General features: G+C 35.6%; 4 protein-coding genes across 4 annotated transcripts; 3 read left to right on the top strand and 1 right to left on the bottom strand.

Moving 5' to 3' along the window:
* The first annotated feature begins 207 nt into the window (after positions 1 to 207).
* Positions 208 to 1,628, top strand: msrb1b (methionine sulfoxide reductase B1b). Its single transcript, XM_073828906.1, has 4 exons — positions 208 to 364; positions 581 to 723; positions 815 to 929; positions 1,051 to 1,628. The coding sequence occupies exons 1-4, from the start codon at positions 310 to 312 to the stop codon at positions 1,068 to 1,070; spliced, it is 333 nt and encodes a 110-aa protein (XP_073685007.1). The 5' UTR covers positions 208 to 309; the 3' UTR covers positions 1,071 to 1,628.
* A 1,869-nt stretch (positions 1,629 to 3,497) lies between these two features.
* meiob (meiosis specific with OB-fold) lies at positions 3,498 to 9,971 on the top strand. Its single transcript, XM_073828968.1, has 13 exons — positions 3,498 to 3,560; positions 3,721 to 3,778; positions 4,127 to 4,258; positions 4,677 to 4,749; positions 4,831 to 5,026; positions 5,173 to 5,273; positions 5,372 to 5,424; positions 5,515 to 5,610; positions 6,548 to 6,646; positions 8,493 to 8,637; positions 8,718 to 8,904; positions 9,521 to 9,607; positions 9,712 to 9,971. Exons 1-13 carry the CDS (start codon positions 3,498 to 3,500, stop codon positions 9,817 to 9,819), a joined length of 1,398 nt encoding a protein of 465 aa, XP_073685069.1. The 3' UTR covers positions 9,820 to 9,971.
* A 117-nt stretch (positions 9,972 to 10,088) lies between these two features.
* On the top strand, positions 10,089 to 15,362 carry mlst8 (MTOR associated protein, LST8 homolog (S. cerevisiae)). Its single transcript, XM_073828464.1, has 9 exons — positions 10,089 to 10,206; positions 10,338 to 10,494; positions 11,689 to 11,740; positions 11,833 to 11,995; positions 12,066 to 12,141; positions 12,232 to 12,384; positions 12,502 to 12,626; positions 12,716 to 12,879; positions 14,663 to 15,362. Exons 2-9 carry the CDS (start codon positions 10,366 to 10,368, stop codon positions 14,779 to 14,781), a joined length of 981 nt encoding a protein of 326 aa, XP_073684565.1. The 5' UTR covers positions 10,089 to 10,206; positions 10,338 to 10,365; the 3' UTR covers positions 14,782 to 15,362.
* A 38-nt stretch (positions 15,363 to 15,400) lies between these two features.
* bricd5 (BRICHOS domain containing 5) lies at positions 15,401 to 23,811 on the bottom strand. Its single transcript, XM_073828465.1, has 6 exons — positions 23,071 to 23,811; positions 22,798 to 22,926; positions 22,147 to 22,293; positions 21,965 to 22,072; positions 19,689 to 19,842; positions 15,401 to 15,537 (listed from the first exon to the last, which is right to left on the bottom strand). Exons 1-6 carry the CDS (start codon positions 23,122 to 23,124, stop codon positions 15,443 to 15,445), a joined length of 687 nt encoding a protein of 228 aa, XP_073684566.1. The 5' UTR covers positions 23,125 to 23,811; the 3' UTR covers positions 15,401 to 15,442.
* Positions 23,812 to 24,058: the final 247 nt, after the last annotated feature.

The raw sequence follows: 24,058 nt of genomic DNA, 5'->3' as shown, positions 1-24,058 counted from the left end.
TGACACATCATGCCATATTAATATTTAGCCTACTATGAAAACAACTTATTTGAATGGATTTAATTAATATTTTAAATGAATCAGTTTATTAAAGCATAATGTGCATCTGCATAATTAAAATATATCAAGCATTTTCCACATAAACATTACTGTGCCGTTAATCTGCACTGACACCTAATGGTCGTTCAGGAAAAGTTCAACGGTGCGGTTTTGTAAGGATCACGTGACCGGAACACTATCGTCCTTTAGTTTCTCAGCTTGTCCTCAATTGATACACTGTTTGTTTTGTCTATCGCTATCTGGCAAACAATGTCATTTTGTTCATTTTTCGAGAAGGAGCTTTATAAAGATCATTTCAAACCCGGTAAGTAATGTTTTTTATGATTTACTCTGCACAACCTTCAACCTTCCCTTTACCTCTAAGGAAGATTATGATGTAACTGTTTATGAGTTGGCCGAACTGATTTAGCAAAATAATCTAACTAACTTTGCTTTAATATTTCTATAGCTAAGAAAATAAAGTGTTTGTTTTACAAACTGGTCGAAAAGGACAGTTACCTGATTTATTGTTTCTCTGCAGGTATATATGCTTGTTCCCAATGTGGACATCCACTCTTTTCAAGCAGATCCAAATACGAGCATTCCTCCCCCTGGCCTGCGTTCACAGAGACCATCCGAGAGGACAGTGTAACAAAAATGATGGAGACATTAACAGCCTACAAGGTCAGAATTAGATTAAAAAAGTAGTAGTTAATATTTACACACACATATGTTAATATGTGTTAATATATGTGTACATGCATACTGTATGCAGGTTCTTTGTGGCAAGTGTGGGAATGGACTAGGCCATGAGTTTCTAAATGATGGGCCAGAGGAAGGCTTATCACGTTTTTGAATATTCAGTCACTCGCTTAAATTTGTCCCAAAAGGTAAGTCACCACCACAATGTTGTTTTTTGTATAACCCAGCAGTATAAAATGGATTTATACTGATTTACATTAATAAGTAGCCACTTTAACTCATAACCTACTCCAACTTGTTTCCAATCAGATAAGGTTGACAAACAATAAGCGAGACGATTATCCATGTGGATGAGGCTGCTGTTGCACGCACACTGGTAACAGGATGTTCAGCTCATGAAGTGGACAAGGAAAAGCCCCTATTGGAGATCCTGTTCACAGATATATTATGACCGTCCTGGACGCCACAGAGAACGTAGCTGATCTATTTTTATACTAGCCTTCATAAGCTGACATGAACAAGTGCAAAATGAATGAATTAAATTATTTACTGTTAAAATAAGAATAGAATACTGCTGATTTCAAATGTTAATTGTAAACCTGAAGTAATTTCCCAAAGCAATGTACAGCATGTGTCACTATCATGATGATGATTATTATTATTATTATTATTATTATTATTATGAACAGTACAATAATTGTAACAATAAAATAGCATGTTATTAATTGATAATATTTTTGTTAAACCAATTTTTTGTCATAGAACCCCGTATGAATCCTGTTTCTTTCATGTGTATCTTCCAAAAGGACATAGTATTTTGAAATTCATGTTTCTATTACATGGAAAGTTTTATTTTGTTTTCCACTATTAAAGTAAGAAAGCAATTCTGTTTCCTTTATTTTTTCCCCCGAAAAAAGACTACAGCTAATGCTGCGGCACAGGATAGAAGACACGTTTTTTTTTTAATGGATCACTGATTCTTCAGAAGTGGGACATACTGTGGTATAAGTGGTGAAATATTGAAAAAATAAAACCTTGTTCTCAGACAAATGAAACTAAATTTTTGTATCTTACATGTACTAAGCTACTGAGCAATGCTTTGATTCAACCTCCCAACTTTTTATCAAAATGTGCTTTTTATCTTGCCATCACTTATTTTACAACAAGCAATCAAGATGTTTTTAATATTTCAAAACACATTCTCATGTTAGCATTCAGATTACACTTTCACAACAATTTCTCAACAAATATAAAATATCATGATCAAATATCAAAATACTTAACTGACAGAGATGATACAGACCTGACAGAGTCGACTCATTTCAATTATTTCAACTGAATCAATTACAGTATTAAAACAAACACAACAAACAGTATGTTATTGTTTGTAAAGTTTTTTTTCAAGATTCTCATTTAAGTTTTCGATATATCATTGAAACAAAAATATTCTATATATATATAATATATTTTTATATAATATATAATATATTTTTCTCATCTTAGAACAGTATGTCTAATCTGCATCTTTCTATATATTTTATCCAACGTTATGTGTTCCCTCCCTTTTGTTCTCTGAATCTTACGTTCCCTCAACCCTAACTCTGCTAGAAGTGATGACTATCAATCCACAAAAGTAATATATGCTGTATATTTAGTCATTAAACATAATTATAATACATAAACAATATTTTATATTTCATGTAATTAAAATGACTTAAACCACTAAAATATGATGAATGTCAACTCCGTCATTGGTCCGTCAGACAGAAAATCTTATGGTGGTGACATCCGACGGTGTTGACAAATTTGGCATTTCTTTCATAAAACAAATGGAGGTCATGTAGTAGCCATTTAGTTTTCTCAGTTGATGCTAGATGCTAATAGAAACTGCTCTATAGTCTTTGGAATAAAATGATCTGAACATTTCAAATAATTTTCTCAAAAATTGAAAAATGGTCTTGACCATCTTGATATCATGGTTATAATAGGAAATATTACCATTATTTTATAATATTTTATATTGCCTGACATTGATGTACTCTGCAAAGGTGGAATGTGGCAAGGAGGTCTTTTAGAGTGACAGCTGCCCCTGAGATTCCCTGATTTAAAAAAAAAAAAAAACACATTTTAATGAATGTATGACAATGTTGACAAAAAAAAATTAAATTTTATGAAACACACTTGTGTCCTTGAAAAACAACCTTGCTTTGATGTGAGATATTATTTTGATAAAACAAGCTCTTTTTCATCATTCATTTTTTTAATTCATTTTATTGCTTTTTAAACCTCTGTGGACACTATTTTTGATAGATTTTATATAATAATGATACAATTTAATTGAAGGGGATAATTGTGTTAAAAACATTCTATTGTTAATCCCTCATAACAACATTTTTAATCCTCAATAATCAGCGGGATGTCAATGGAGGAGAGGCTTCACTGACCCTCTTATCTGTTAATACTAAGGCAATCTCTGCTTGAACCGCCAAAATGACGCCGCTAGTGAGTAACGGTCACATTTTAAATCTGGAAACCCGCTAACTGCTTCACCTGCTGCCTTCGACTTTGTAGGGAGCAAACGAGATTTCCCAAGGTGATTACTAACGGTAATTACACTTAACGAATAATGACGAGTTGTTTTATAGTTGTTATATATATATAGTAGGTTACAGATAAAGTAACAGTTAGCAACAAAAAAGTTTTAACGTTACCTCAGCGTTTTTTTCCGTCGTGTCACTGTCATTTCAGGGATAAAAATGATGTACAGTACTCGAAACTACGTGCCAATAAGTGACCTAAACGTGAACATCACACACTCGGTGAGAACAATATTTAGAGGCAAATATTTTAAATACTGGTCTTAATTTTAATGAATAATTAGTGAATTGTTCAATATTGGTGATTAATATTTGTTTATTCAGCATAGTTTTGTAATGATAAATTACTTTCAATTAAAAAATATTGATTTTAATTTTCCAGAAGGTGGTTGGAGTGATAATTGGAAAAACAGATTCAAGAGGATTTCCAGACCGGAAAAGTTGGTTACAATTACCTAGATTTCTTTTTTTATATATCCACCTTTTTCTTCACATAAGAGTGGACGCATCCATTTATACATATTATGGGTGTGGGCTGCTGGTACAAAATAGCTTGTTTTGCTGTTTGGTATTGCAAATTGGTGTGTCTTACCATTTTATTCTAATGTTTTATCTCAATTATTAACACTGGTTTGCAGTGAAAACAGGTTTACCATTTACTGCATGTTGTTATTCTTCTCCTTATTTCCCTATAGCAGCTAGCTAATGAACCGGAAGTCTCACCCATAGGCTTACTTCCACCTTTAAGAAAAAGGTGGATAATATGCAAACTTTTCTTTTTATTTTAGATGCTGGTGCTGAAAGGTTCACTTTCAGCTTTACCATCAAAGATTCACCAGAACATTTTATCAATGTGTCTGCATGGGGAAATGAGGATTACATCCAGGGTCTGAGCAGTCGCTTTCAGATTGGGGATTGTGGTGAGAATTTTAGTAATCACTCATTTAGATTCCAATTACTCTTTTTTTAAAATACTTCTAATATGTGTCTCTGGACCACAAAACCAGTCTTATTTAGCACATTGTGTGGGTCAAAATTATAATATTTTTCTTTTATGCCAAAAATCATTGAGATATTCATGTTCCATGAAGATATTTTGTAAATTTCCTACCGTAAATATATCAAAACTTAATTTTTGATTAATAATATGCATTGCTAAGAACTTTATCTGGACAACTTTAAAGGTGATTTTCGCAGTATTTCGATTTTTTTTTTTTTTTTTTTGCACCCTCAGATTCCAGATTTTCAAATAGTTGTATCTATTGTCCTATCCTAACAAACCATACATCAGTGGAAAGCTTATTTATAACAAAACACTAATATCATCTTCTGTTTTAGTTGTAATTGAAAATCCCCTCGTTGTGACCAAAGACTATGAGAAAGAAGAAAGATTTAGCCCTTCAACACCCAGGTAAAAATAAATAAAAGAATCAAATGAAAAATGCCTCTGTCATCATGCTTGTAAGTGATACATATGCATATTTTATTTCAGTACTTACAGGCTGTTGGTAACAGAGACTCACTCAAGCATTAGGATCTGCTCAGATTTAGAAACAGAGGCCAGGATTCTGCCGCTGTTCCACATGCCAATTAAGGACTCTAGGGACTTCTATTCATTGGGAGACATTACTGCAAATGGACAGAGTCTGGATGGGCACATTATTAACATTCTAGCAGCGGTGCAATCGGTTAGATTCCAACAATATCCTGCTAGCCCTCCTCACTGATGTCAGGGAAATTAACACAACCTAACATTAGTGGCTGGGTTGGCAAAAATCTCTCACCCTGCTGCTGTTACTGGATCTTTTTCAATAACTGAGATTTTATCATTTAGATTGGAGAGGAGAAATTCTTCACAAAATCTGATGGACGCAACGGACAGAGGCTAGAAGTAAAGCTCTTTGATGACACTGGGACCTCATTTCCTTTTGTGTGGTGAGAATTTAAATTTATATATTAATATTTTTATGATTTCAAAACAAAAACAAACATCAACCCATAAATGATGTGATTTCATTACTTTTTTCATCCAGCTGGGATAAAGAGACTATTAGGCTGGTACAAACACTGACACCAAGAGAAACAGGTATAATAATGGTTGTTTGTCTGTTTATTTTTTTCAGTGGCAATTTCTAATATGCTATGATTGAAATTCATTGTATTTATTTTCTCTCAGTGCTGTTCATTGCAGATGCTCGCATCACCTTTGACTGCTTTCGCAGTTGTATGATAGCAACAGCGACCTCAAAGACAATCATTACCCTGGACCCTGGTAAAGATGTGATATGCTAGATTATTTCACTTCCAAGACAAATATTTACTGATAATTTACTTACCACCTTGTCATCCAAGATGTTCATTAATTTCTTTCTTCAGTCGTAAAGAAATTATTTGTTGTTCAAAAATTTTCTTTATTTTTTGAGGAAAACCTTGCAGGATTTCTCTCTATATAGTGGATCTTCTATGGTGCCCCTGAGTTTGAACTTCAAAATCCCTTTTAAATGCAGCTTCAAAGGGCTCTAAATGATCCGAGGAAGAAGGGTCTTATCTAGCAAAACAATCGGTTATTTTCAAGAAAAAAATAAATAAATTACAATTTCTATACATTTTAACCTCAAATGCTCATCTTGCGTTCCGGTTCATGACAGTTATGGTATGTTAAAAAACTCTTCTCCAACTTCAAAATCGTCCAACATCACTTTTACCCTTTTTTGTATAGGGCGTTTGATCTTCTTTGCACGTAAACTTTGTAAACACTGGGTCTGTACTTCTGCAGTGATGTATGATGATTTTGAAGTTGGATGAGAAAATAGGATGGGAGTTTTTCAACTTACCTGTATTCAACTGTATTGAACCCGAATACATAGAGTTCAGACAGAGCTAGACAAGATGACAATTCGAGGTTAAAAAGTATATAAATTGTCAATTTTTTTTAAAGCTGCATTTTGGAAGTTCAAACTCTGGGGAACCATAGAAGTCCATTATATGGAGAGAAATCCTGAAATGCTTTTCTCAAAAAACATAATTTCTTTATGACTGAAGAAAGAAAGACATGAACATCTTGGATGACAAGGGGGTGAGTAAATTATCTGTAAATATTTGTTCTGGAAGTATTCTTCTCCCTTAAAGAATCTATATTTGACTACTTATAATTATAATGTTTATATAATTATCATTAAATTCTTACATTCTTTTGAATTATATTTTAGAGACAGCAGAAGCCAACCAGCTGTACACACGTACAAGGGAGCTGCTAGAAGCTGGAGGACTGGATGACCAAGAGATCCTCTTAGGTGACGATGTGCAATGTAAGTCATGTCATATATCTGGAGCGCTACATTAACAATACAGTATGTATAGTGTAGCCCATACAATAACACACAGTTAAACAGGAACATTTTACAATAAGGTGTCATTATTAACATTAGTTAAAGCATTAAAGTTATAAAAAATTACTCACTCTCAGGCCGTCCAAAATTTAGAATTTGTTTCTTCGTCAGAAGAGATTTAGAGAAATTTAGCATTACATCACTTGCTCGCCAGTGGATCCTCTGCAGTGAATATGTGCCATCAGAATGAGAGTTCAAACAGCTAAAAAAGTAATAGTAATCCACAAGTAATCTTGTGAAGCAAATAGCTTCATGTTTTAAGAAACAAATCTATAATTTTAACTTCAAACCATTGATTATAGCTTAGATACGAATCCTGTACAACCATAACATTGCTTTCGCTACTGAAAAAGTCTTCTAATCTATATTAGAAGAGAAATATGCAAAAATCAAATACTGTTTACATGTGAAAACAGTTCTAAACAAATGTGTTCATGGATTTTGATGTGGGAAGACAACAAGGGTGGAATTTTCATTGTGGGAATCATTATGGATTGTGGATTTGGCTAGAGGTGACAATTAATTTTTTCCCAATGTGTTCCGATGAAAAAAAAAATGCATTTTTGATGCCCTGAGGGTGTTAATTTTTAGCTGATTTTAATTTAAACTGTTTCTTAAATAATGTTGACTAGCAATGAGCAAGTTGCTATCTTTGCTTATTTCATATTAGTTCAGGTTTGTTATATAATTATAATAACTTTTGATTTTAATAATGTATTTATAAATGGTGAAATTAACATTAACCAAGATTAACAAATGCTTTAGAAGTGTTTTTCTAATTATTTAAAGGGTTAGTTTACCCAAAAATGAAAATTAGCATATTATTTACTTACCCTCCAGGCATCCTAGGTGTATATGACTTCCTTCTTTCAGACAAATCCAATCAGAGTTAAACAAAAATTTGTCCTGGCACTTCCAAGCTTTATAATGGCATGGGGAGGTGTTTCTCTTCATCATTCCAAAACAAGTCCAATAAAGTGCATCCATAATAAAAAGTGCCTTGCACAGATCCAGGGGGTGAATAAAGGCCTCATGTACTGAATCGTTTCATTTTTATAAGAAAAATATCCATATTTAAAACGTAATAATCACTTTAATCTAGCTTGCGCCAACTGGTCGTACATGGAAGTTGCTCCAGGAGCATGACGTATGACGCAGAAGTGCCATTGAGAAAGGTAGACACAGCACCAGTTATAAATTAGATGTATAAAATGAGGATTTGTAAAGAAAAACATCAGAGGATTTCAATATAAGCCAAGAAGAGATTGGTTTTCCTTTGCTAAAGTGAGGAAACTTTGCTTCCTTTGCTCCTGTAAACAAACATTGGTTTGTGTGAGACTCACCGGCGCATACGCAACACCAACGTCCTACATCCTACGTCATCTGCCTGAAGCTGCTTCTGTGTACGACCAGTTGGCGCAAGCCTGAAATTATAAGACTAATGAAGAAAAACACCCATGGGTGGGTGGCCATTCTAAAACTTGGAGGTGCCAGGACAATTTTTAATATAACTCCAACTGGAGTCATCTGAAAGAATGAAGTCATATACACTTAGGATGGCTGGAGGATGAGTAAATAATGGGCTAATTTTCATTTTTGGGTCCCTTTAAGGAATTTTAACCCAAGTATGTTGCAGACATTTCATGAAGACCCTAAAGAATTATACCAACTTGTGGAAAATGAGCATATGATGTAATTTTTTAACAAATGCAACCTTATTGTAAAGTGTTACCAGTAAAACTGTATCCTTTCATTTATTTCTCAGTGGATTCCATAAGTGATGTTCTGACTGTGAAGCAGCTGAAAGCCAGAAGTCAAGAACATGCTGATGTTATTCATTGCATAACATATGGATTCATCACAAATCTTGACCTAACTTCCTCCATCGCCAAAGTCATACGCAAGAGATGGTAGGTGTGCAGTGCTTTGACAGTTTTGTGCAATGGCCTACTGTTCACAAGCCTGTTTTAATAAATAATTTCTCCACTAGTGCCAAATGCAAATTTCGAATCAATGAGGAGAGTCAGACATGTTCCACTGATGGCTGTCCAAATCAAGCACAACAGCTCCAGGCAACCGAAGGCTTTGATTTGCTGGTGGACATCAGTGATCACACTGGGACTTTGCAGTCGTGCAACCTGACAGGCACAGTGGCTGAGAAAACCCTGGGCTGTAAAGTGAGCACATCTAACACTTATATTAGGGACAGTTCACCCAAAAATTAATATTCTGTCATTAATTACTCACCCTCATGTCGTTCCAAACTTGTAAGACCTTCGTTCATCTTCTGAACACAAATGAAGATATTTTCAATGAAATCCGAGAGCTTTCTGACCCTGCATAGACAGCAAGGGTCCAATCACATTCAAGGTCCAGAAAAGTACCAAGAACGCAAATTACGTTTGAACCACTGATGTCACATGGACTATTTTGCCAATGATCTTGGTACTTTTCTGGGCTTTGAATGTGGTAGGACCCATGCTGTCTATGCAGGGTCGGAAAGCTCTCGGATTTCATCAAAAATATCTTTCTTTGTGTTCCGAAGATAAACAAAGGTCTTACAGGTTTCGAACAACATGAGGGTGAGTAATTAATAACAGAATTTAATTTTTGGGTGAAGTATTATTTAAAAACATTTACATTAATACCACAACCCTTGGGGTATTCATCATTAAATTATATCATTAAACAATTTAAATAATTAAATGACCTGACTATCTCTAATTATACATCATGGAATTAGGATGTCTGTACATCCTGTAAAGAGTAAAATTAAAATGTTTATGCTGACAGACAGAAGAGTTTTTGTGTTTCTCTGAGCCTCAAAGGACAACTCTGCAGTGGAAGTTTCTTCTGGAGAGATGCAAAATCTATCTGAAGGTTATTCGACAAATACATACATTTGCCATATATAGGTCAGTTGCCATTTACAACTTATTTTGAAAATTGAATATTTAAGGACTGAATTCACCTTGCAATTGTAGGTTTCTCCATCTGCTAGAAGCAGAAGTGGAATGAGGGGAAGCATTTTGTCCTGTGCACTCGCTGACCCCGTTGAAGTGAAGCAAAGCCTCGCCTCCCTTGTGGTTTGATGCTGTTTTGCAAAACCGCAACCAAACAGCATGTTTCCTCAGTTCATAACATAAAATGTAGGCCTACTTGTGTATTAAATTCACTTTGGTTCAAAAGCATATGTTGTGACTGATTATATATTTTTTACATTTTGTTCGAATGTCCCATTTGATTTCACAACGAATGTCTGTTTCAAACTGTTCCTTACGGTTCTTTAAAACAAATAAAAACAAATATTGAACACTGTGCTGCCTCGGAACCTTTTATTCAAGAATTGTTTCCGTGCGGACGGTTTTAGACGGAGCACCGCTTAGGTTTGACATTTCTGTAAATAATGGTCATTTCGCTATTGGGATCATAGTTTTACATTTTTCTTATCGTATTTCTAGTGCACTCTTCGCTATCAGGTAAGAACACTGATTTACAGCAAAACTATTTTCTTATGCTTGTCCAACGCGTACATAAAACCGCATCAAGGTACATTGATGAAGTTATCAACAGCCACAGCTAAAACAAATCTGGAAATCCTCCTGTGAAGCTGTCATTAGGTCTGCACTGAGTTCATCATGAATGTGAATCAAGGCACCGTCGGCAGTGATCCGGTGATACTCGCCACCGCTGGATATGATCATACCGTGAGATTCTGGCAGGCTCACAGTGGCATCTGCACAAGAACCGTCCAGCACCAGGACTCGGTATCCTTCACAAGCAAGAGCTTTGCCATACAGCCTTTACCCCTTTTAAAAAAGAAGTGTAATTGTACTGAATCTACACTTGTAATGAATTTTAAATCTTTTTAAAAATGTACTTGCAGATAATATTAAAAGCAATATAATGATACTTTAATGATTTACATGTTTCTTAACACAGTTTCAAAAAGTGCACTTAGTAATAATGCCAGATTAGAAGCTTTGCTCAAACTTATCTTTAATGTACTTTGAAGTACACTTATTTTGATGGTATGACTAAGATACTAAAGCACATATAATAGAAAATAATTATGAAATTACATGTAATAACTAATTGCATTTATTTGACGTTCAAGTTTGGGATCAGTAGGATTTTTGTTTTTTTTAAAGAAGTCTTTTTTTTGCTCATCAAGGCTGTGTTTATTTGATTGAAAATACAGGGAAAAAAACAGTAATATTGTGAAATAGGATTGCAGTTTAAAATAGTGGTTTTCTATTTTAATATACTTTAAAATATAATTTATTCCTGTAGTGCAGTGCTGAATCTTCAGCATCATTACACCTGTCTTCAATGTCAAATGATCCTTCAGAAATAATTCTAAAATGCTAATTTATTATCAGTGTTGGAAACAGTTGTGCTGCTTAATATTTTTTCTGGAATCTATGATACTTTTTTCAGGATTCTTTGATGAAAGAAACATTAAAAAGAACAGCATTTATTTAAAATAGAAATGTTTTGTAACAATATACACTACCGTTCAAAGTTTGGGGTCAGTACATTTTTTTCTTTCTTTGTATCAAAGGTTCCGAAAAAATATTAAGCAGCACAACTGATTCCAACATTGATAATAAATTAGCATACTAGAATGATTTCTGAAGGATCATGTGACACTGAAGACTGGACTAATGGCTGAAGAAAATTCAACTTTGCATCACAGAAATAAGTTAGATTTATATAATGATATTGCAATAATATTACTTATTTCTCTATTTTTTATTAAATAAATAGAACTTTGATGAGCATAAAAGACTTCTTTAAACAACATTAAAAAATCTTACTGTTCCCAAACTTTTAAACAGCAGTGTACGTTTAATAAAATACTTTTTTTTCACAAGTACTGCTGGTACATCCTGTACAGTAGGATTAGTGAGTTTATTTAGGTGCAAAAATACCTTAAAGATGCTTAACTCCAACACCAGCAGGTAAATTCCCTTGAAGTAACACCTGATAGGAGCATGATTGCTGCTGCTGGTAAGTTCAACATGTGCCTCATTATGTATAAAGCTATAAATTATGCAAACAGTATTTTCCTGTATAGTTTCCACATTGTACTTGTGTTTCAGGTTATCAACACATACGCATGTATGACTTAAACTCAAATAATCCAAACCCTGTGATCAATTACGACGGTGTCAGCAAGAACATCACATCTGTTGGCTTTCATGAAGATGGCCGGTGGATGTACACGGGTGGAGAAGACTGCATGGCTCGCATCTGGGATCTGAGGTAACAAATACCGTCTGCTATATGTATAAAGACTGTTTAGAGATGTTTCTTAAATACTGTTTTCATTCAGGTCAAGAAATCTACAGTGTCAAAGAATATTTCAAGTCAACGCACCTATTAATTGTGTGTGTCTTCATCCCAATCAGGTCAGTTGGATAATATTTTATTATCTGCTACTACCGCTCACAAGCCAACCAAAAAAGTAAAAAAAAAAATTCTGAATGTATTTGCTTTAGGCTGAATTAATTGTTGGGGACCAAAGTGGTGTTATCCATATCTGGGATTTGAAAACAGACCACAATGAACAGCTCATCCCAGAGCCAGATGTGTCCGTCAATTCAGTCCATATCGATCCTGATGCCAGTTATATGGCTGCAGTCAACAGCTCGGTCAGTGATCAATAACTACCTTTAAACCTTACACTGCTAATGAGGTTGTGCTAATGTGTACTGCATATATTCATAATGTATCAGAACCAGGTTTGCTTTATTTGTTTTTGACTGTAGGGCAACTGTTATGTATGGAATTTGGCTGGAGGAATCGGCGATGAGGTGACACAACTGATACCCAAGACCAAGATCCCTGCTCACAAACGCTACTCATTACGCTGCAAATTCAGCCCAGATTCCACGTAAGTGTCCTGAGAAATACTAAACTGAGGAACAGTGAGAGATTAGTGAAACATTAAAATAGTCAATCAGTTTTTCATCTCTTTGCTAGATTGTTGGCCACATGCTCTGCTGACCAGACCTGTAAAATCTGGAGGACCTCCAACTTCTCTTTGATGACTGAGTTGAGTATAAAGAGTAACAACCCAGGAGAGACGTCACGAGGCTGGATGTGGGATTGTGCCTTCTCTGGAGATTCACAGTACATAGTTACAGGTGAACAAACACAACTTACACAGCTCGAATGTTTTACTAATATGAGAGGATCATAAGTTTACGTGACCATTTCCTAAACTTTGTTCCCACTTTATATAGGGAGTCTTTAATAGGATAGTTCACCCCAAAAATACATCATTTACTCTCTCTCAAGTTGTTCTAAACATGTTTGTTTCTTGCTTCTGTTGACAACAACAACAACAACAAAAAAATCAAGAATGTTGGTAACCAATCATCTGACAGTAGCCATTAAAAAAAATACTATGAAAATCAGTGGCTACTGTCAACTGTTTATTTGCCAACATTCTTCAAAATATCTTCTTTTGTGTTCAGCAGAAGAAAGAAACTGATGCATGTTTAATAACTATGTAGTAATCCTGAACCTACTTTTAGACCTAATCTTTACCCATGTAGTTACTTATATTACTCAGTACTTGCTTGGATAAGTGCACTGTACCATAAAGTGCAGCCAGTTTTGTGCTATGGTTAGGTTTAAGGGCTGGTAAAGGGGTTGGGTCAACAGTCTAATTACAGATGTTTCCAAAGATATTAATTACAGGTTTTTAAAATATAAGTAGCTTCCATATAGTCCACAGGAGGAAATAATAGTTGAATTTATAAAAATGACTCTGTTCAAAAGTTTACATACACTTCATTCTTAATACTGGGTTGTTACCAGAATGATCCACAGCTGTGTTTTTTTTTTTTTTTTGTTTAGTGATAGTTGTTTATGAGTCCCTTGTTTGTCCTGAACAGTTAAACTGCCAGCTTTTCTTCAGAAAAATTCTTCATGTCCCACAAATTCTTTGATTTTTCAGCAATTTTGTGTATTTGAACCCTTTGCAACAATGACTGTATGATTTTGAGATCTATCTTTTCACACTGTGGACAACTGAGGGACTCATATGCAACTATTACAGAAGGTTCAAATGCTCACTGATGCTTCAGAAAGAGCCTGGGGGTGACAACTTTTTGAATTTGAAGATTAGGGTAAGTCTAACTAATTTTGTCTTCTGGGAAACATGTAAGTATTTTCTGTAGCTTCTGAAGGGCAGTACTAAATGAAAAAAAATCTGATATTTAAGCAAAATAAGAAAAATGTACTTTGTTCAAAAGTTTTCACCCCCGGCTCTTAATGCATTGTGTTTTCTTCTGGAGCATCAGTGAGTGTTTGAACCTTCTGTAATAGCTGCATATGAGTCCCTCAGTTGTCCTGACTCCTCAGTGTGAAAAGATGGATCTCAAAATCATACAGTCATTGCTGGAAATGGTTCAAATGCACAAAAATGCTGAAAATCCAAAGAATTTGTGGGACCTGAAGGACTTTTCTGAAGAAAAGCGGGCAGTTTACGGTTCAGGACAAACTATCACACAGAAAAAAACAGTTGTGGATCATTCTGGTACCAACACAGTATTAAGAATCAAGTGTATGTAAACTTTGTGGTCATTTTTATAAATTCAACTATTATTTTCTCTTGTTGATTATATATATCTTATTTAGGTCAGTACTAAAAAATACCATGCATTTAGTTTGATCCCTCTTATTTTGGTAAAATAAATAACATTTAGCAGATTCTGTAAGGTGTATGTAAACTTTTGACCTCAACTGTGTGTGTATATATATATATATATATACACACACACACACACACTGTATATTTACAGTATCTTGCAGGTTGTTTATTCTTCTTTCACAATGGTATGTTGCTCTAATTTCTCTTCTCATTCTTGTGAAGAATTCCTGCTTAAGTGTTTAATTCTGTATTTTTCAACTGATTTTCAGCCTCCTCAGATAATCTTGCACGTCTGTGGTGTGTGGAAACCGGAGAGATCAAACGGGAGTACAGCGGCCATCAGAAGGCCGTGGTGTGTTTGGCCTTCAATGATAGTGTACTTGGATAGTATGGAGAAGAAGCTCATTCTGCAGTGACAGCCAACACCTGACATCTGCATCTCATAACCATCCTCATGGTATTCAATGGACTACATATATGTGTAAAAATCTAAGTTTTTGTTGCATTAATGAAAACCCCTAATGGTTATGATAGTGACTGATCAAAAAACTGTCTATAAATATTGTATACTTATCCTAGCTAATTAAATGTATGTTAGGATACATATACCCAGTTTTTGTATGCACCCACAAGTTATGTCAATAAACATTTTGGTAACTTAATATATTTAGATTTCGATTATTATCCAGATGTCACTGAATTTATACCCTTGAATTAAATACTCATTCAAATATATGATTGTTTGAACACAATAGTGCTTTATTGTAGACCAACAGTGTTTTCCATTACTCATCTGCATCAGGTTACAAGAGATACAAGCTGGAGTGAGTCTTAGAGCCAAGTCATGTTCAAACACCACTGGAAAAATGGGGCTAAATACAAGAGAGGATGAAGATAAGGATTTAGCAGATAACATGACAAGATGGTTCCGCCTTCGTTGCCAGATTGGCATTAAATATGGCATTTGCGTAGCCTCTCCAGTTGCTCTCATTGATGTGAACGCATTTGTTTGTTTCCCTGGCGTGTGCTGGTACACAGTCAGTGGAATGTCACTCTGGCAAGTAGTAGAAGCACACAGAAACACAAATGTTGCTGGGAAAGCAGATGTCAATGCAGAAGTAAATAAGTCTTTGTTTCCCGGGACCTTCAAGAAAAAAAAAAGGAAAGAAATCTCAAGGTTCTTATTTCTATAGATGTGCCGATGACAATCCTAATCAATGTCCTGTTCCTCGTTCATGCTCTGCTGGTTGTAACTCTAAAAAAGGTCACAACTCCATCTCACTGCACTACTGGATTAGGTTTCTGTCACACCGTGCTCTTTAAAGAGCAACTCAGCATGTTCTTGGCTTGTTACGCAATGTCTCCTGTACATGCCCTTGTCACAAAAATCAATAAAATGTTTTAACATTTATTTAAAGGAATATTTTGGGTTCAGTACAATTTTTAGGTCAATACAGCTTTTTTATAATAAGCACAAAACTTATTTTCCTTCCTGAAAATGTATGGTTTTGTTAGGATAGGACAATATTTGGCTAAGATACAACTATTTGAAAATTTGGAATCTGAGGGTGCAAAAAAAATCTAAATATTGAGAAAATTGCCTTTAAAGTTCTTAGCAATCCATATTACTAATCAAAAATTAAGTTTTGATATATGTATAACGGTATAAAATTTACAAAATATTTTAATGGAACATGATCTTTTGGCATAAAAGAAAAATAGACAATTTTGACCCATACATTGTATTTTTGCCTATTTCTACAAATAAACCTGTGCTATTTTGACCCATACAATGTATTTTTGGCTATTGCTAAAATATCCATTTATACTAAAATATATATATATACCTATACCTAAAATTTACTATAATTACAGTGTAAAACTAATAAATATGGAAACAGCTATTTGCACCTACCCCTACCCGATAAAAACCCACGAGGCACTTTATTTTTAACTTCATGATTATTTCTTTCCTTTTTTAGTGAAAATAAATGCCTTTCCGATCGATATAAAATGTAAAAAGGGAGTAGAACAAGTTTAATTCTAAATTGGGTCGATTGCATCAAGAAAACAATGCTATGTACTACTATCTACCCCACCTGAGCTGTTGTTCGGTGCCCATCTAATGTAAATGATGTCTCTTATAGAAATATGTAGCAGAAAACCCATGAAAGACTTGTGTTATTTAAAAAATCCACATCGTTTTATACATATTTTGGACTATGGGGGCAGCATTATTTGGATGATGTGAAATGGTTGCACTCGATGGGCTACTGGCGTTACTCGTTGCTATTCTTACCGCAACACCAACTCGAAAAATAAAAAAACTTATACAATGCCACATTTCGTGGCTTTTGGTTGTAATGGGCAACAAGAGAAGTGATGCAAGTCTCTACTCAAGAAGAGGAGAAAAGAATGGGAAGATGCCTGTGGACGAATTAAACTTCCTAAAGACCTGCGTCTTTGTTCTCTCCACTTTAGCCCTGATGCCTTTGAGGCTTTTAGTAGACCACAGCTACTGAAAGAGCTTATAAACGGCAGAGACAAGAAACGCTAGATGTCAACGCTTGTCATGACGCCGTCGCCACTGAAAGAGTTTCTCAGTGCAGATTTTACTTGATATCCAGGGGCATTTTACTTTCTGGGGAAAATCAATGGTACGGCATTTGTTTTAAATCTACGCCTATATCAATCGCCACCTGCTAGCCTTTTCACTATCTATGGTCTACGTATCAGTATTTAATTTTCTGAGTTGAGTATTTCAATTTGTGAAGTAACAGGTAGTCTCGCGTAGCCAGACCTTCAGACTGACGGCTGAAGGTCTGGAACTCATGGCAGCTTTCATTGGCCAAGGCCCGCCCATAAGACCGTTTGATCGACATGTCAAACAACCAATCACAGTTCGTTTCGTTCAGCGTCACGTTTCTGTGCGTGGAAATGCCCCCACAACAACAGACTGGCGTGCAACAAGTCAGTCATTGAAATAACCAGCATTGAAAGATAACGAAGAAGAGGGAGAACAAGCAGTAAGTCAGTAATTTGTTCGCGAACGTCGCATATGTGTATAACAACAATGGCGTCTGCATAAGTACCTTTTAGCAAAACGCAGAGTAAATCAGTCTGCGCTTTGTTTCCCGGCGGACCGAAAATAAACGCAACACTCGCATCTTCCGGAAATCCGGTCAAATTCAACTAATCAGACAACGATTTCGACATTCCTGAAGTGTTTCCAGTTAAGCGTACCATATGCATCAGACGTTTAGCCAACGTTCCGTGGGCGTGACGTCTGAGGCTGAGACTAAGTAACAGGTAGCAGCAGTAGCTCACCAAGTGCAACCATTTCATGTCAAAATGGCGCCCCCATAGTCCAAAATATAAAATGATTTTTTTTTTTAAATAACGTAAATCTTTCATGGATTTTCTACCTACTTATTTCAGTAAGAGACATCATTTACGTTATATTAAGCCATACAAGTCTTAATACCTTAATATCCTTTAATCTTACATCTTAATTGTAATGCAAAATTACTTTACAAATGATGTACTTTACCCATGAAATTATATAGAAGTTATAACAGAAGAAAGTAAGTGGAATGTGTTTATATGCATAAAATTATATGGCAGATGTTTCTGCTTTTAAATCCTCCAAAAATTGGCCATATTCACGTATATGTGAATGTCAGTTTAACCTAAAAAAAGGAAGAGGTCAAAGTGTCTTTTGTGATTATTGTGACATTATGCCACAAATGCTGTTGATCAATCTTAACGCCTTCAAAAGTTTGGGGATTTTTAGATTTTTTTAATGTTTAATGATTTATTTTATACCAGTCATCAGTGTCACATGATCTTCAATAAACATTCTAATATGTAACCCTCGACCACAAAACCAGTCGTAAGGGTACATTTTTTTTAAATCTGATTTATACATAATCTGAAAGCTCAATCAATATTGATGTATGATTTGTTAGGATAGGATAATATTTGGCCGAGATACAACTATTTGAAAATGGTTCTCTAAATATTGAGAAAATAGCTTTTAAAGTTGTTCAAATTAAGTTCTAATCTTAAATTACTAATCAAAAATTAAGGTTTGATATATGTAAGGTATGAATTTTACAAAATATCTTAATGGAACATGATCTTTACATGATAACCTAATGATTTTTGGCATAAAAGCAAAATCGATCATTTTGACCTATACAATGGATTTTGGGCTATTGCCACAAATATACCTGTGCTACTTATAGGGATAGTTCCCCAAAAGTTCATCCAAAAAATGAAAATTTGATGTTTATCTGCTTACCCCCAGGGCATCCAAGGTGTAGGTGACTTTGTTTCATCAGTAGAACACAAATGAAGATTTTTAACTCAAACCGTTGCAGCCTGTTAGTCATATAATAGCAGTGAATGGGCACCAAACCTTTGAAAGTAAAAAATAACATGCACAGACAAATGCAAATTGCACCCTGCAGCTCGTGATAATACACTGATGTCCTAAGACACAAAGCGATCGTTGTTTGTGAGAAACTGAACAGTATTTATATATTTTTTTTACTTTTGATACACAGCATTATCCAGCTGTCCTGAGTGCGAGCTCAGCATCCGGCGCGTTACCCGTGTATGCGCTCTGGACTCTAGTATAACACAAACGCCGGAAGCGATCTGTCGCGTGTATACGACACTCATTGTTTGCACAGTGCACAGAGATTGTGGGTATAGCAGCTATTCAAAATGATTGTTCAAACCGATTTAATGCTAAAAGATTATGTTTGCTTGCGCAAACTCATCCGGGACTGCCGGATGCTGAGCTTGCGCTCAGGACAGTTGGATATTGCTGTGTATCAAAGGTAAAAAATTATATAAATACTGTTCAGTTTCTCGCAAAAAAAAAGATCGTTTCATGTCTTAGGACATCAATGTATCGTCGTGAGCCGCAGGGTTTTATTTGGATTTGTCTGTGCATGTTTTTTCTTACTTTCAAAGGTTTGGTGCCCATTCACTGCTATTATATGACTAACAGGCTACAACGGTTTAAGTTAAAAATCTTTGTTTGTGTTCTACTGAAGAAACAAAGTCACCTACATCTTGGATGCCCTGGGGGTAAGCAGATAAACATCAAATTTACATTTCTGGGTGAACTATCCCCTTAAGACTGCTTTTGTAGTCCAGGGTCACAAATTTGAAACAGTTGCGCTGCCAAATACTTTTGTGAAAACACAAGTATAGTACTTTTGATCAATTAGTGTAACAGATAGTGTAACAGAATGTAATATTGTAATACTAACATACTCTTACCATCAGATCTTCTAGTCCAGTACACAGAGGCCTGCTGGCAGAGAGACTGAAGAGGTTCTTGAAGGGTGGAAGCTTCGACACGACTGCCGGACAGCACTCCCAAAAACTCAGTGTGTTTTTCAGTCTGATTTCCCACCACCCAGTCCTGACGAACCTGTGAGAATCATCACATATCTCAGTGTATATCATTGCCAAGTAAATTATCCTCCAACGGTGTGATACAGACTTACTATACTGCTCCTGTGTGAACGCATACACTGTATAACTCTGATCGTATAATTGTGTCTGGAGGGGTTTAAGTGTTTCCTCTAGTACAAAAGGCATTTGTAATTACACCACTTACTCCTCTGAGAGATCAGATAGACACTTGTTAAAGCGGAGTAATGCTTGAGCGAGCCTGCGACAGGCAGTTTATGCTTCTCAATAGCTCATTGTGCACTAAAAATTGGAAATCTTGTTCAAAAGGCTATTGACCACGGATTAAGTTTCCGAAAAGTTTTCTAATGGCTTTAATCAAACGCAATGATGCAAAAATCTTAACCGAGACCAAGATTTTAAGTGGTCAGCGATACTTATCGGTTCATCAACCCATCCCGTTCTGCACAGATCATAACCCAGCACATGAATCACCTTGTTAAGTGCTGAGAGAAGTGTGTCCAACACAGGTCTCTGCTCTGTTTGCGGAAGGGAGCTCTGTCTTTCCAGTAGTGACTTATAAGAGGAAAAAGCCAACAGAGTGGCCATTGTGCACCCTGTGGTCCCATCCTGTAAGGCGATCCAGCCCAGGTGGATCAGATGGTCTCTGGAATTCGGACTCGGCTACACTAAAGCCCTCCTGAGCTGGTGCGGTCCATTACTCCCTTTCTAGAGTCACGGAGGAGAAAGCAGCCAAAAGAGCTCTCTACCCTAGAGCACTGGGGTGGTGCTGCGTTCAAGTGTCAGTCAATTTGCCAGCCACCTTTACCTTTAGGTACATACGGTGCATAAGGTCTTAAAAAACTGATTCAGAAAAAACAAGATAGAGTTAAATAGACCAAAACAATTTACACTGACATTCTCGTTCAAATGTGACCCTGGACCACAGATATATTTGTAGCAATAGCCAAAAATACATGGTATGGGCCAAAATTATTGATTTTACCTCTGCCAAAAATAGGATATTAAGTAAAGATCATGTTCCATGAATATATTTAGTAAATTTCCTACCACAAATATATCAAAACGTAATTTCTAATTAGCAATATGCATTGCTAAGAACTTAATTTGGTCAATTTTAATGGCGATTTTCTCTATATTTTGATTTATTTGCACCCTGAGATTCCAGATATTCAAACAGTCATATCTCGTCCCAATATTGTCCTATCCTAACAAACCATACATCAATGGAAAGCTTATTTATTCCCTTATGACTGGTTTTGTGGTCCAAGGTCACATATAGTAAAAATAGGAGATGTGTCAATTTATTTCAGTGATGGCAGGTGGATTTTCATTTTTTTCAGTGTCACGCGATCCTATAGGAGTCATTGTAATATGCTTATTTGTTAACATTTCTTATCATAATCAATATTAAAAAACAGCATTGCCTAATATTTTGTGGAATCCATTATACTGTTTTTTCCTATTCTTTGATAAATAGAACATCTAAAACCAGCATTTATTTGAAACTGAAAACTTTACTGTCATTTTTGTTTCAAAATATTCATTTCTTCAAAAAATACAAAATCTTACTAACCCAAACTTTTGAATAGTACACTCAAAAATAAAGGTCCTTTCTTGGCATCTGGTTCCATGAAGAACCTTTAACATCCATGTAACCTTTTAACTGGACAAAAGGTTCTTTATAATGGAAAAAGGTGCTTTACACTCTTAAAAATAAAGGATCCAAAGAGTTGCTTTTGCAGTGATGCCATAGAAGAACCATTTTTGGCTCCCCAAAGAACCTTTCAGTGAACATTTCTTAAAAGAACCATTTTGAAGAACATTTTTAAAATCTGAAGAACCCTTTCTGCATTTGAAAGGTTCCACGGATGTTCATGACACCAATAATCATGGATTATCAATAAAGAATCTTTCATTTTTAAGAGTGTAGATACTTAAAAAAAAATTTTATGAAATGTTCACTGAAAGGTTCTTTGAGGAACCCAAGATCTTCCATGGTTTGGCTGCCTGTGAAAAACCCTTAAGTTTTAAGAGTGTAGTGTAATAACGTAATATTACATTTCTAATCTTCTGGTCCAATACAAAAACAGGAGAGTCAACAAGCAGAAATCCTTTACCTGTTGCTCTGACTTGTTCATTTGAGATTGCACGTTCTCGTAATCCAAACTTTCCATCCGGCGAAGAAAGCAGCTGTCCTGGTTGTCCGGTTTATAGCATACCAACCCCTGAGGAACAGCGATAGGGCAATGTAACTGAGCTGAGGAAAAGCCTAATCCGTAGAGAAAGAAAAATGCCTTACGTGTCTCATGTCAAAAATCACTGTGGAGGTGTGGTTGACGTTGGAAATCACAGAGTAGGTCACTACGCTGTTGTGCTTGTCAATCAGAGCCGACTGATTGATCAAGACACCCGTGTAATCGGGAATTCTGACAACCTGCAATGAGGACTGTGTAGAAAAGTTATATTTTTTAGTGCTAACGTTTAAAGCAAGACACCACATGTGATATCATATCACCATAGTTAATTATATCACAGTACATTTTATTCAAAAGTTCAAAAATGTTGCATTTAAATATGCAAATAAGAAAAGTGAACACTGGATAAAGCCAGATATATTGAAGGGGGATTTTGGATATTTCTTTTTACGACTCCATTAATCAGATACTGTCAAAATAAATTTTTAGAAATAAAATATAAACCAGGCAAATTATATATGAACAAATCCCTCTGTGAAAACCTTAGGAACATAGACAGGAATGTAACTGGAAAGTCTGGTGTATATAAATGCTACTGAAATGGAGATTTCTGGCTCAGTCCATGAGGAAAATTTTGGATATTTTCTTTCCATTGGTATGAAAGGACAAAATTGGCTATTGCATGGAAAAGCCAAACAAAAAATTGGTGTCTTGCCTTAAAAATGCTTGAAAACATGAAACGCCTGGACTCTTACTTGTGTCTTGTGCTGTAGCCCTAGATGTGCGGTCACACCGAGAGCGATGGTAACAATGAGCAGCATGGCAGCAATACTCCCCCACAGAACTTTGTGAGGAACCCTGGAGGAGCTCATGCGACCACAGTGCTAAGAAATCCAAACACAATTCACATTAAAGAATATTTATGGTTTGTACACATAAAACACAGCTAGCCTAAACACAGTCTGACTAATTTGTGCTATAATCTAAAGTATGTCTACTGCTAATGGAAAACAGCAATGAATTCTCACCATGTTTTGTGGGTCCTCCAGACTGGCTTCTGAATGCTTCCAGCACCTCACCATTCTGCCCTGTTTTGCTTCTCCTCACAGTTCCTGTCTTACTTCTTTCTGTGTAAGGCAATGTTCATGACTGAGACTGACCAGCGGTGCCTGCAGTATAGGTGTCTAACTCCTTTCTGCCATCCTCTGCCCCCCACCTCTTGCCTCACACCAGGTAGTCCAACCCACTGGCTGCTACCCCTATACCAGACAATAGACAAAGGGGACAGGTAGATCGGCACTGTGGACAGGGCTTTTCGTCGCAGAGCCAGTTTTTAAGGCATCGACTGGCCATGCCCTTAGGCTGCTGACTGACCAAGGTGACTTTAATAACTTCAGAGGTGCTTAGAGTGAGAAAACTGAAGTGCAGTATCATTACAGAGACACAAAAATTAAAATTGTGTCATTGTTTACTCTCATGTCGTTCCAAAACTGTATGACCTTCTTCCTTCTGAGGAACATGTTGATAACAAAATAGCAAAATATGTGACCATGGACCACAAAACCAGTTTTGTGTATTTGTAACAATAGTTAATATATTGTATGGGTCAAAATTACTGATTTTTCTTTTATGCCAAAAATCATTAGGATAATAAGATCATTTTCGATGAAGATGTTTTATAAATTTCCTACCATAAATATATCAAAACTTAATTTTTGATTAGTAATATGCATTGCTAAGAACTTCATTTGGACAAGTTTAAAGGCGATTTTATCAATATTTTACTTTTTGCACCCTCAGATTCCAGATTTTCAAATAGTTGTCCAAAATATTGTCCTATCCTAACCATACATCAATGGAAAGCTTATTTATTCAGCTTTCATAATAATGTATAAATCTCAATTTTAAAAAGTTGACCCTAAATTATATGTGACCCTGGTTTGGTGGTCCAGGGTCACATATAATTTCTTAAAATATCATCTTTTATGTACTACAGAAGAAGAAAGTTTGGATTGA

Source organism: Garra rufa, chromosome 22, assembly GCF_049309525.1.
Source record: "Garra rufa chromosome 22, GarRuf1.0, whole genome shotgun sequence".
Classification (NCBI taxonomy): domain Eukaryota; kingdom Metazoa; phylum Chordata; class Actinopteri; order Cypriniformes; family Cyprinidae; genus Garra; species Garra rufa.
The sequence above is the reverse complement of the archived record's forward strand: the minus strand, read 5'-3'. Positions and strand labels throughout refer to the sequence as shown.

Coding starts and splice junctions, on each gene's coding strand:
- mlst8 (XM_073828464.1), top strand. CDS start 10,366: ATGAATGTGAATCAAGGCACCGTCGGCAGTGATCCGGTGATACTCGCC. Junction 11,741..11,832: donor GAGCATGATTGCTGCTGCTG/GTAAGTTCAACA, acceptor CTTGTGTTTCAG/GTTATCAACACATACGCATG. Junction 11,996..12,065: donor GCTCGCATCTGGGATCTGAG/GTAACAAATACC, acceptor GTTTTCATTCAG/GTCAAGAAATCTACAGTGTC.
- bricd5 (XM_073828465.1), bottom strand. CDS start 23,124: ATGGTGAGGTGCTGGAAGCATTCAGAAGCCAGTCTGGAGGACCCACAA. Junction 22,927..23,070: donor TGGAGGACCCACAAAACATG/GTGAGAATTCAT, acceptor TGGATTTCTTAG/CACTGTGGTCGCATGAGCTC. Junction 19,843..21,964: donor TGAACAAGTCAGAGCAACAG/GTAAAGGATTTC, acceptor TGATTCTCACAG/GTTCGTCAGGACTGGGTGGT.
- meiob (XM_073828968.1), top strand. CDS start 3,498: ATGATGTACAGTACTCGAAACTACGTGCCAATAAGTGACCTAAACGTG. Junction 4,750..4,830: donor TTTAGCCCTTCAACACCCAG/GTAAAAATAAAT, acceptor ATTTTATTTCAG/TACTTACAGGCTGTTGGTAA. Junction 8,638..8,717: donor AAAGTCATACGCAAGAGATG/GTAGGTGTGCAG, acceptor TTTCTCCACTAG/TGCCAAATGCAAATTTCGAA.